Source organism: Oratosquilla oratoria, chromosome 41 (genome assembly GCF_046742065.1).
Source record: "Oratosquilla oratoria isolate Oo_2021 chromosome 41, ASM4674206v1, whole genome shotgun sequence".
NCBI classification, from domain to species: domain Eukaryota; kingdom Metazoa; phylum Arthropoda; class Malacostraca; order Stomatopoda; family Squillidae; genus Oratosquilla; species Oratosquilla oratoria.
Window position 1 is genome coordinate 1,326,136 of NC_134817.1, and position 13,032 is coordinate 1,339,167.

Consider the following 13,032-nt stretch of genomic DNA (forward strand, 5'->3'; position numbering starts at 1 on the left):
GCCAAGTTTCACAATGTGTGATATGTGATTTGAGTTACCATTGGGCTCGATATTGTCCGCATTTGTACGAGAATAATGAGGTATTATTTAGGGGTGCTGATGAACGAGATACTGGTGGTAATAGTGAGGAGCATATGATACAAATGTCAGTATTTGTTGGATATACCAATGATGAAAATGTCAAACAGACCAAGATTATGCATTTAGTTAAGGAGTCTTGAAACTGTGGTATTTTGGATACCAGTTGTTCAACTACAGTTAATGGTCAACAGTGGTTGGATAATTACTTGAGCAGCCTGTGTGATGATGAGTTGGCCATGGTGAGAGAAGAAAAATCTAAAAGTACATTTACATTTGCTGATAGTGTAACCTACAGTATAGATCCATTAAACATGTAGTATTTCTATGTTGGATTGGAGGTGCAATACTGTAGCTATCAACTGATGTTATTGAATGTAATCTTCCACTTCTGGTTATTAAGCAGTCAATGAAAAAAGGGAAAATGTTTCTTGATTTTGGTAAGGATTCAGTGAAGATTGTGAATAAATCGGTGAAGTTGAAGGTAGCATCGACAGGTCACTACATGTTGCCACTCTTCATGTGACTGGAACCAGGGATCCAGAATGTATTGCTGGCTTCTCCAAATAGCAGTAAAACTGCTTTAAAACTTAATCTTAATTTGGCCATCTGGGTGTGGAGAGATTAAATAGGATGCTGCAAAATGCTGAAATGTTGGAGAGGGACATGAAGAAACAGATTAAAAATGTTACCAAAAATTGTAAAGTATGTATAAAGTATAAACGCCCAAAATCTAGACCAGTTGTCAATGTGCAGATGGCAGAGAAATCTAATGAAATAATTGCAATGGATCTGTAATGGGTATGACAACATCTATTTCTTGTCATAGATCTTGCTACAAGATATTGTGTGGCATCAGCCATCACCAACAAGTCTGCTAAGACAGTGGTTGGCAGTGTCTTCAGAAATTGAATTTCATTGTCAGGTGCTCTGAGGAAACTTCTCTCTGACAATGGACCAGAATTTAATAATAGTGATATGAGAGCACTTGGCGATCTATTTGGTGTTAAAACTTTAACCACTGCTGCAGAAAGTCCCTGGAGCAATGGCACATGTGAACAATTGAACACTACAGTTGGCAACACAGTGCTAAAAGTATTTGCGGATATGAAGTGTGATATCAATGTAGCCTTGGCTTGGGCGGTGTCAGCCCATAATGCATTGGCAAATAATTCCAGCTTAGCCCAAACCAATTAATATTTGGTTTCAATCCTGCAATGCCATCTGTTGCCAGTAACTCCTTGCCTGCTCTAGAGTCAGTTTCTGGCTTGGATATTGTGCGCCAAACTTTGATTGATCTGCACTTGGCAAAAATTTATAGGTTTTAAATATCTACAGTGTAACAGTATATTCCATATAGTTGATATACAAGTTATCATGGGTTATTCAGTCCCCTCAAGAGCACAAGCTCTTGCAATACTCCTATAACATCCTCCAGATCCAGTTGTAATAAATGGTAAAAGAAAACTTTGTGATTGACTGGATATTACTGAAACTGTGAACATGCCATTAAAAAGTTACTTACATGAAAGAGGGGTAAGATTTTTATATGTAAATAAACAGTGTTGCTGACTATTTAGGAACATTCTATTATTGTAATGGGAAGCTTGCTGGCTGAGCGGGTTAGGGCGTTGTTACTTGCGGTGAAGGTCAAAGGGATGGCAGTTCGAATCCTGCCACCAGCAAAGTTGAACCAAGGGCATGGTTGATTAAATTCCACGCTACAAAGTCCTCTGTAAGGGGCACCGTCCTAGCCTTCCGATGGGAAGAGTTTGTGACGTTAAACCATATCATCATCTATTATTGTACATACATACGTACATACATAGACCAAAGGCTTTTTTCCCCCTTATAAGGGAGGTAGCCAAAAAACAAGGGCATAAAAACCACTCCCACCCATTCCATCCCTATCACACTCCACTCCCCTCCGCCCTCTTCCCTCCCTCTTTATCTTGGCACCTCCTGGATGACGGGTCATCCCTGCATCTTGTCTATTATTGTAATGTTACATAATTTTGGTGCAAAAACCTTCAATTGTTACAAAATGAAATAATGATAAAGTGAAAATACTATTATAATTAATTAAAACCAATTTTAGAAGTAACTAAAATATTTGTATCTAGAGGATATTACAGGCATTTACAGATTTTCATACAGAATGCCCCATCTAAATGAAACCAAGAGACACATACCCATATTTTTTATTTATTTGTTTGACCTATCTATCATTATTTATATTTATTTGTTTATTTATTTATCTTATTGTAGTAAGCAGCAGATGTGTCTCTTGGATCAAACCAAAACGGTCGCAGAATGCGCCCTTCAGCTTATTTATGCTGCCAAGGAAGTGGGTGGCAATCCAAAGGCTACACATGCTCATCCAGATGTAGATGATGCTGCAGACACAATGAAAGAAACACTAATGGTAAGGATGGATTAAGTGTATCAGTACTCGAATAGCTGTTTATGAATGTGATAAGTATTGGTGTGTGCATAAAAAATTTCAGCATGAAAAATTACTCAAGGATTTGCAGATGTATTTTTGTCTACTTTGGAAAAATAGTCAACTTTTTACGTATGCACAGTTATTTTAGTATATTTATGAATGGTGCATATCTGAACACTGATACAAAAATCAACTTTTTGATATATTAATACTGATATGTCTCTTCTTACAGGAACTGTTGTCCACAGTGGAGACTATTGCTACTGAAGCTGGTGTAGTTTCAGGCTTATTAGACTCGATTACTTCTGCCATGAACCGCATTGATGACCCCACTTTGATTGGCTCTGATGAAAACTGGAGTTTCGTTGACTATCAGACCAGAATGGTTACATCTGCTAAGGAAATTGCAAAACTGGCCCAAGATATGGTATGCATCCTGGGTGTAGTATATACTACATAAACAACTTGTTGTAGACCCTAAATCACATTATTTTTTAACATACCAATCCATACCATCTTTGTGCTGTTTAGTATTTCCTCCTTGAAATGTACCCATTCATCTAATAATGATAATGATAGATGATGGTACTGTACAACTCTGTCATGTTGCGGAAAAAATGTACTCAATTGTGATCATGATAATGGTGATGATTGTAAGACTATTGTTAAAGATATATATTCTTAATTATTGGACTGTGTATTTCAGGTGGCCAAATCCTCTGCTGACCCATCACACTTGGGGAATCTGGCTGCCAGCGTGTCACACCAGTACAACTCCCTCTCAGCCGATTCGACAGGTGCCATTCGTCAGTCGTCTAATTCAGAGGTTGCAGGGCGCTTAAAGTCAAGTGTACATGAGCTGGGCCAGTCTTGCATGGATTTAGTCAAGACAGGAGGGCACTGCCAGGCTGCTCCCAAGGACACCTTTGTACAGCGAGATTTGGCTGAGGCCGCACGCTTAGTTGGAGAAAAGGTGAATTTTTATTTCATATCTAATTTTATTTCAGTTCCCTTTGGATGTGCTGTGTCTTACTACATTATGTCTAGTGGGTGAGATGCAGGGATAACTCATCATCCAGGAGGAGCCAAGATAAGGGGGAGGGAGGGGTGTGAATGGGACTGGAGTGTGTGGGGATGGAATGGGTGGGAGTGGATTTTATGTCTTTGTTTTTGGCTACGTCCCTTGGAAAGGGGAAAAAGCTGTTGGTATATGTATGCAGTTCCCTGTCAAATTAATTTATTTATATTATTTAATTATTCATTTTTTATTCTTTTATTCATTTTTAATCATTATTTTATTCTTTTTTTTTTATCAATTAGTGGGAAGTGCTAAGAATATGACAATGATAAGTGAGAAAATGGAGGAGAAATAAGAAAAGATAAGGTGAAAGCATTTATTAAAATGATGAGAGCAGGTAAGGCCCCTGGGTTAGATGGCGGTCATGTGGAGTGTCTAAAAAAGGGAGGTACAGTGATGGTGGACTGGCTGGTGAACACACCCACATCATAAGCAAATGAAGCCTATTCAACCATAAAGACATGTGTCAAGCATTATGTATTTCTAGGCAGAGGTGGATGGAGTGAACAGGAGATGCAACCAAGGATGAGATGGATGGGTGGGGTAAAAGGGGCATTAAGAAAGAGGGGAATGTCTGTTGAGGAAGGAAGGGAGAAGACAGAAGATAGGGATGAATGGAGAATGGTTGTATATGGATGATCCTGTGATACATGAAAGGGAGTGGGTGGGGGATGGCAGGGTTTAGGGAGATGGTTATGTATGAATGATATTTTGACGCAGCCTGATGGGATTTCTCCCCATCTTCTCTTTTTCTGCATGAGGGGATGGAGTGGGGGAGGTCACTGATTAAATAAAGCAACCTTGCTATGGATGTGCTGTGTCATGCTGCATTGCTTCTGGCCCAGGGCAAAAGGCAAGATGCAGGGATTACTTGTCATCCAGGAGGAGCCAAGAAAAGAGGGAGGGAGTGGTTGTGAATGGGAGTGGAGTGGGTGGGGATGAAATGGATGGGAGTGAAATTATGCCATTTGACTTTGGCTACCTCCCTTGTAAGGGGGAAAAACCCTTGGTATACGTATGTATGTATAAAGTGACAACCTCCTCAGGTGAGACCTTGGTTGATGGTTTTTCTGTATTGCAGGTATCTCATGTGCTGGCGGCTCTCCAGGCAGGGTCAAGAGGCACCCAGGCTTGTATCAATGCTGCTTCCACAGTCTCTGGCATCATCGGTGATCTGGACACAACCATCATGTTTGCAACAGCTGGCACACTAAATGCAGAAAATGAAGAAGAAAACTTCTCTGATCATAGAGAAAATATACTAAAAACTGCTAAGGTATTACAGACTCCTGTGCTGTATTATTATTATTATTTTTTCATTCTCTGGTTAAAATTATGAAATTAAGTGCTGTAGATGAGTGATACAATTCTCATATGATAAATGTTTGAATTTGCAGGCCCTGGTAGAAGACACTAAAACTTTAGTTGCTGGTGCTGCTTCCTCTCAAGAACAACTTGCTGTTGCTGCCCAGAATGCTGTAACCACAATTGTACAACTGTCAGAAGTTGTAAAGTCAGGAGCCACATCTCTTGGATCAAACAATCCTGAGGCTCAGGTAGGCATCATATGGTTTCCTCCCCCTACTTCACACACACTCAAAAGAAACAAATGTACATACATACCACTAAGGGTGGATGGCTGAGCCAAAACATACACCTACTACCCATCTAAAAAGAAACCTCTCCCATCTTAGCATCTCATGGATAAAAGTCATCCCTGTCCCCTGCCACAAAACATAGGTCAAAGGTGTGTGTGTGTGTGTATTTACCTGGTTGTATTATACAGGAAGGGAGCTATGCTTGTAGTGACCCATCACTGTATCTTTCAGCATCAAGTTTGTTCTTAAATTCTTGAATAGTATTTACACACAGTGTTGCCTTATCTAATTTATTCCAGATATCCACCACTCTGTGTGGGAAGCTATTCTTTTTCATATTTCTCCCCCTAATCATCCTTTTTGAGTTTCTTTTCATGTCCTCTTGTTTTTCTCTTGTCTCTCTCTAGGACTTCCATTCCTTTCATGATTCTATAAATAGTCAGTAGATCTCCTCTTTCCCTTTCTCATATATATGAATAAAACTCATCAACAAAATTGATTAAGAGATGCTATGGCTGAATGGCATGATTTGATGACAAACAGATGAGTGATGCAGTTCTGGTCCTTCTAACCCAAAGGAGTTGTAATTGCCAACCTTACCTAATGTCTGTATGCAATATTTTGTAATATGTCTCTTATTTCTTTGTCCAATAGGTGATGCTTATCAATGCCGTCAAGGATGTCTCAATGGCTTTGGGTGACCTCATCCATGCCACCAAGGCAGCATCGGGTAAATCAATTCATGACCCTGCTATGACTACACTGAAGGAATCAGCAAAGGTAAGACAGAAAAATTGGTTAACAAGTGCATACATACATAGATCAAGGTCTTTTTCCCCCTTACAAGGGAGGTCGCCAAAGTCAAAGGCATAAACCCACCCCCACCCATTTCATCCCCACATACTCCACTCCCATTCACCACCACTAATTCCCTACACTACTCTTCAAAAGTATGTGACCCCTATTCCCTGCAGCCACTTATTCATGACAAAAATAGGAAAGCATTTTCTGAGGTGAAATTATGTAGGAATTATGTAGATAGAATGTATTTGGCAACTCCCTGCTGTCATGCTGGTCCAACAGAGTGGAACTTGAGGGAAAGCTCAGCCAGTTGCTCCCACACTGCTGTGGGAAGAGCATTTACAGGTAACCCCTCTCTTCAGGATCTTGCCTTTTTTCAGACTAGTTTTCTTCATTTCCATTGGGTCTGTATTGTTACCATGGCCCCTACAAAAGAATTAATTAAAGATATAATTGCCCAAGTCATTGGATTAAAGAAGGCAGACCATGGAACTAAAGAAATCAGTGAAATGTTGAAAGTAACCAAGCCCAAATTCAAGAGATATATGGTGTGATTTTGGGAGGGAAGAGGGCTGGAGATATCATCCCAGAAACCTATGATAGGGCATCCTAAGAAGACTTCTCCAATGGTTTTGAATATCATAAAGTGTACTTTAGAGTCAAATCCACTAACAAAAGCAAAATCTCTGAAGGAGAAGTCTTCTTAGGATCCCCTATACCAAGTTACTGAGATGGTATCTCCAGCCTTCCTCCCTCCTGAAATTGCACCATGTATCTCCTGACTTTGGACCTGGCCACCTTCAACATTTCACTGATTTCTTTAGTTCCATGGCCTGCCTTCTTTAATTCAATGACTTGGGCAATTATCATTTAGTTAATTCCTTTGTAGGTGCCATGGTAATGATACAAACCTTAGGGAAATGAAGAAAAACAGTGTGAAAAAAGGCAAGGTCCCAAAGAGAGGGGTTACCTGTAAATTCTCTTCCCATGTCAGTGTGGGAGCAACTGACTGGGTTCTCCCTCATGCTCCACTCTGTTGGCCCAGTGTATTTACCTAGTTCTATTTTACGGGACGAGAGATATGCTCGTAGTGATCCATTTTTGTATCTCTCCACATCCAGTTTATTCTTAAAATCATGTGATGGCAGAGTGTTGCCAGATACATTCTATCTACATAATTCCACCTCAGAAAATGCCTTCCTATTTTCAACATAAATATGTGATCACAAGGGGTGGGGGTTGCATACTTTTGATGAGTACTGTATTTTCTTGGCTCCCCCTGGATGACAGGTCATCCTTGCATCTTACCCACTGCCCTGGGTTGGAAGCAAACAAATTAAAAAATAAGATAAATAGATAAATAAATAATTAAATACATAAGTAAATAAAATTAAGAAATATTCAAAACAAGTTTAGGGATATTCTGTTGAGTTGAAATAAGTAATAATTGTAATTTATGTTGCTCAACTAGATACTGACACTTTACTCATGACATAACTGACACTTTCTCAAATACCTTAATCAACTTTATCAGTCCAGTTATTTGAAATCACATTTTTTGTCCGGAAATAAAGCTATTAAGGATGACAATAGGCTGAAGAGATCTGTAGAGGTACAATTTCCACTGAAGTCAAAATTTATGCCTCTACCTGAATAATTTTCTGTGGGTGGAACAGATTACAAAGGCAAAGGATTACAAAGGCAGAGCATGCTGACAGGAGACCTTTTGGTCCATATCTAGGTCGGATGCAAAAAAAATCATAATAATGATAAATTAATAAATAAAAATATAATAATGTAAATAACAGATCTTGGCAAACATATTACTGGACTGAAGAGGCTGAGCTGTATAAACACCTGACTACATGTTTTAATACTTCACTTGAAACTGTAACAATGGGCAGATGTATATGACATAGTGTTTGTTAACTTAGAAAAAAAGAAAGACCTATTTTCTGTATCTGTTGGAGGACTATGTTGCGAATGAAGTATGAAGTGAATAGGCAACACCTTTGTAAAAGTAAAGGTTCCAGATTTTACATATGTACATCTTCCCTCTTTTTCTGTCGTCCCTCCTCTCCAGTCCCCCCCATCATATTCTCTCTTCCTTTCTGACATTCGGTACAATCACTTATGTGAAGTACAGTTGCTTTTGATATATATTTTGTTTGTCATTTATTTTTTTCTGTTCTGAATTAAAGTGGAAATATTATTATAGTTTCATACCAAAGGCTCTGTCTGAATGATTGGTGATGACAAGTTCATGACAGCTAATTCTACTGACTGATGTATTTTGGTTTTGATTAACAATCCAACTATTTTAATTGATTATATGTTTTAATTTTTTAACAGTACTTTGTATTTTATCTGTTATTTGTTGATCATCTTGGAAAATACTCAGGCATATCTATACTTTAAAAGTATTATAAAATAGCCACAAGAGTGGAATACTTGAAGTGTATTGAAGTTCTTGCCAAAGGATTACAACCTTGTAGAGTTGAGTTACTAAAAGCTTCACTGTCTCCATTGTCAGGAATTGAGACCATCTGGTACCTAATTTTCTCTTGTTGAAGACACTGACTGCATGCTAAGGGAGGGTGGACTTTTGTATTAGCTGGCTTGGGCAGCAAGTTTAAGCTAATTTCACTCCCCCCATTTTTTTTTTTTTTCTTTTTCATCGTCATCTCATCATGTACAAAATATTCACCTGAGTAGTACTGTTTAATCGGAGTGTGTTCATGTAGCTAACAATCCCCAATAAATATGCTACTGGCAGAGAACTAAGGTTCACAGTCCACCTTCTCTTTGATGCACAGTTGCCTTAGTTCTGGATGGTTGGAGTTTATATTTCACCCGAGAGCCTAGTCTTTGTCACAGCTTAAGCCTGTATACAGGCAAATTATACTTATTTCTGACCAATGTAATGAAAAACCCAGTGCAGCAGTGAAATCAGCATAGTTGAAGCTTTTGTCTATTGAAAGTTGGAAGCTTAGTGTCGAAGGTTCACTGCCCAGGGCTTAGGATCAAGGTTCTCTGCCGGTTTCCCAGATGTGGTCGGACTACACAGAGTCAGACAGAGAGTGGCTCATGTCAGACCAGGAGGAGGAGCTGATTCGCCTTCTCAGCGTCGAGCACATCCCGGACACCTGCCATCTGGCCACTGATATCATGATCGAATCTGCTTAGCACTGTTCGTCAACCATAGTCACAGTTGTCATTGACAATAAACTTCAAGTCTTGATGATTGCAGTTGTAGGATTGTTTGAAATGGAGGGATAATGTAAAAATTATTATGTAATTTCAAAGGAAAGGAAGTGAAATTATTGTATTTGTGCGTGTGTGTATGTGTGCAAATGTGTGAGTGTGTGTATGCGTATGCACGTGTGTCCATATGTATGTCAATATACACATATGTTTTCTTTCATCTACCAGTACTTTCCCCAATTTATAGCGAGAGAAGCCTGGCAAAAAAGGGACACATATTTCAAAGGATGCAGGAAATTATCCTCCACATAAATATTCTGTTTGACAAGCTTTCATTTCTGCTTCCACTTTTAAGCTTGTGCCCCTCACTCACTGCATAGAAAGATCTTTCAATCGCTTTACTATTTAACCTTTGCTGGCACTATCCATCTCAAATTTTCCACATTTAGAACTTTTTTTTGCCAAGCACTCTTTAATCTTTCACATCTGTTTATTTTTTCTTAATTCTCTCATACATTTTTCCTATTCCACATACATTTCTTTATATATTATCTCTGCATTGTCTGGGCCATGTTTCCTCCTGGAGTCACTTTATATTTCATCTTTTTATCTCATGTAAGCTCAAGTTTGTTAATCTGGATACTTTCCATCATTCTTACTTATTGTAGCGCTAGCAGTAGTCATGTTTCCTATACACAAGGACATTGGCTCAACAATATTTTCAAAGTTTCCCCTTCCTATTTTTTTTCTCTTTCTTTTTTCACTTTTCTGCCTTTCTTGCATATTCAAGGGTCCTATAGCCCTCTTTGCTTTTACTTGTATTTCCTGTTTGATTGCTTGTTTCCTCTCAACATACCTATTAAGCACTCCCCAAAATACTCTCTCACCTTTCTACTTTTGTTTCATACCATGATTAATCCCTTTCCTACTGAAGGAGATAATGATATGGGGATGACTCAAATGGCCAAGTGGTGGACACAAGAAGAGGAACAATTCTGCCTAGTTTGAAAGGGAGTTACCATGTTTTGGTCAGGTTCATGTATTTTCACTTTCCTATACTTGTACACATCTTTCAAAGTTTGACTGATGCCTTATCCTTCCACTATCTGGCACCTGTAGCACCAACTTCTTTATTGCTCCCAGCTCTGCTCTCTTCATTTCAGCTATGTTGTGATCAAGGCAGCCACATTTTATATGTGTATACATTGTGCATTTATATATATACACAAAAGTATATATATCTTTATCCAGTTGGATGATGTATGTGTGTGTGTGTTTGTATATATATATATATATACATGCATACATACATATACCAATGGCTATTTCCCCCTTACAAGGGCTGTAGCCAAAAAACAAAAGCATAAAATCCACTCCCACCCATTCCATCCCTACATAATCCGCTCTTACCCCATTCCCTCCCTCCTATCTTGGTTCCTCCTGGATGATGGGTCATCCCTGCATCTCGCCCACTGCCCTGGGTCAGAAGCAATATAGCAAGACACAACACATTCACAGTAAGGCCACTTCACTTAATTGGTGACCCCCCCCCCTCTGTCCCCTCATGCAGAAAAAGAGATTGGGAGAAATCCCTTCAGGCTGCATCAAAAATAACATTCACACATACTCCCTCACCCCCCTATCTCCCATCCACTCCTTTCTATGCATCACAGCATCAACCATACACAGCCATTCTCCACTCAACCCTATCTTCTGTCTTCTCCCTTCCTTCCTCAACAGACATTCCCCTCTTTCCCAGTGCCCCTTTTACCCCATCTATCTATCTCATCCTTGGTTGCCCCCTCATGTTCATTCCTTTCACCTCTGCCTTCCACACCTCTTTTATTAATATTTCTTCATTCATTTTTTTCATCCCAATACTCTTCCATCAACCCTATCTCCCAACTTCCTTTCCACCCCCACTCTCCTGCTCACCTCCTCGTTCCTCATCTGCTTTACCACAAAAATCTGATCCAAGCAACCCCTACCTGTCCTAGACCCACACAGTATTATAATGCAGATATTAATTTTTTCCCCCAGAGAGATTTATGGGAGGGTTTAAGGACTGTTGCAAGCTGCTGTAGTGATTCCAGCTACTGAAATCTAGGGCAATAATTATTGTCATTTGCTGTGCATCCTGTCACACTGTACTGTGGACAGCACACAACTTGGTGGTAAAGCCCCAGGTTCAAGAGAATTTCGTGACAGCCATTTGTCAGACCCATAGTTGGTCAAGATTTCACCCCTGGTCAAGAACTGTAATGCAGTGCCAGCCCTCAAGACTGCACCCTCATTGAGAAGTGCAGAAGGGTGGAAGCTTGGTCTCTTTAAGGTGGGAGCTTTGTCTCCACCTTCATTTACTGCTAATGAGGATTTCTTGTCAATGCAGTGCTGCACTGCTGTTCCTGTAAACAAGATAGAAAAAAAATCAGTAAAGTTGGACAGTTACTAACTGTAACTGCGATTGACAGTTCTGATTCTCGTAACCTCTGCTAAATCAGAGGTTCAATACACAGATTTGGCTCTTATTAGAAATTAGATTATGCAGTTCGTATATAATATTAGCCAGTGGACTTATTCTAATACTAGCCATATTCCAGTAACAATTTAGATATGTTGTTTTCTTAACATTTAACCGCTTAATACTGCCTGCTCTTTCTTTGCTTGTTTTATCTGTTTAACTAAATTTTCATTCACAAGTGAGTTACTAATTATGATTTCTTCAGATGTATTATGATTTCTTCAGATGTAATTATGATGTTACTAGTGATCAAATGAAACTTTCAAGTTCCGAAAATAAAAAAGGCAATATCATGTGTTTAGCTTCTATGGGAATGTTGTAAATCAAAAGTACAGGTAGTAGAAGGATGTGAAGGAATTTATGAGTGCATGTGTCTGTGAATATGATCATTCTTGGATAGAAGTAAGCTAAACTTTGGCATAGAAATCGCAATAGATTGCTTTTCATAAAATTAAAATGTATTGAAAAAGAAACTAGTGTTTTTTCAAGGTAATTGATTTTGTACTATATAAAACAAAATAGAAAATATTGAAATTATATAGTAAATAAAACAGTACAGATTTATAAAACAAATTCGTGGCATTGGCTGTGGAAATAAATGCAACCTGTCAGCTGATTGTTGGCCTCGGATATAAAGAAACAACAGTACACAGCCAACATGTGGCAAGCAATAGACACTCTATCCTTGTAGTATATATGCAGAGTGGTCCTGTCTGGCAACATAATTTGCTCTCCCACCCCTTCCATACTAAATTCAAAATAGTAAATCACCAACAAATCTTTGCATATTCAACTAAGGTAACTTAGAATTTTTTATTGCCATGTTTAGCATGGGAGAGGTGAAAGAGGAAATCATGTTGCCAGACAGGTTCCTCCACACCTTTCCATACTAAATACAGCAAAATAAATTACCAACAGTTCCTTCTATATTCAAACTAGGGTAACAGAAACATTTATTCTGTGGTGTTTAGCACAGGGAAGTATGTGGTAACAAATTGTGTTGCTGGATGGACATGCATACTACGGTACAAGGATAACACATCTGCTGCTAGTTCCATGGGCACACCCATACATGTAGGAAAAGGGATGGGAAGTGAGGGGCTAAGATGTTATTTTCCCCATAGAAGGTTGCTTTTAGCCAAACAATTTCTGCTAAAAGTGAAGACAGTACTGGAAGATGAAGAAAATAACATATAAGTAAATATATACATATGTAGAGTGAGTGTGTTCTGTGTTGGGTCAAGCATGTTGTAATTCATAGGCATTTTAGAAAGGAAAAAATATATAAGTACCCTCTTGATAGGCA

General features: G+C 38.8%; 1 protein-coding gene across 7 annotated transcripts in view; it reads left to right on the forward strand.

The window, feature by feature from the left end:
- rhea (Talin_middle and talin-RS domain-containing protein rhea) overlaps positions 1 to 13,032 on the forward strand; it is a 269,357-nt gene that overhangs the window by 242,928 nt on the left and 13,397 nt on the right. For all 7 annotated transcript variants that reach the window (XM_076177737.1, XM_076177740.1, XM_076177736.1 and 4 more), the window contains 6 exons: positions 2,347 to 2,503; positions 2,757 to 2,951; positions 3,231 to 3,497; positions 4,684 to 4,878; positions 5,000 to 5,158; positions 5,855 to 5,980. In XM_076177737.1, coding sequence (XP_076033852.1) covers positions 2,347 to 2,503; positions 2,757 to 2,951; positions 3,231 to 3,497; positions 4,684 to 4,878; positions 5,000 to 5,158; positions 5,855 to 5,980 — 1,099 coding nt within the window. The remainder of the gene's footprint in view (positions 1 to 2,346; positions 2,504 to 2,756; positions 2,952 to 3,230; positions 3,498 to 4,683; positions 4,879 to 4,999; positions 5,159 to 5,854; positions 5,981 to 13,032) is intronic.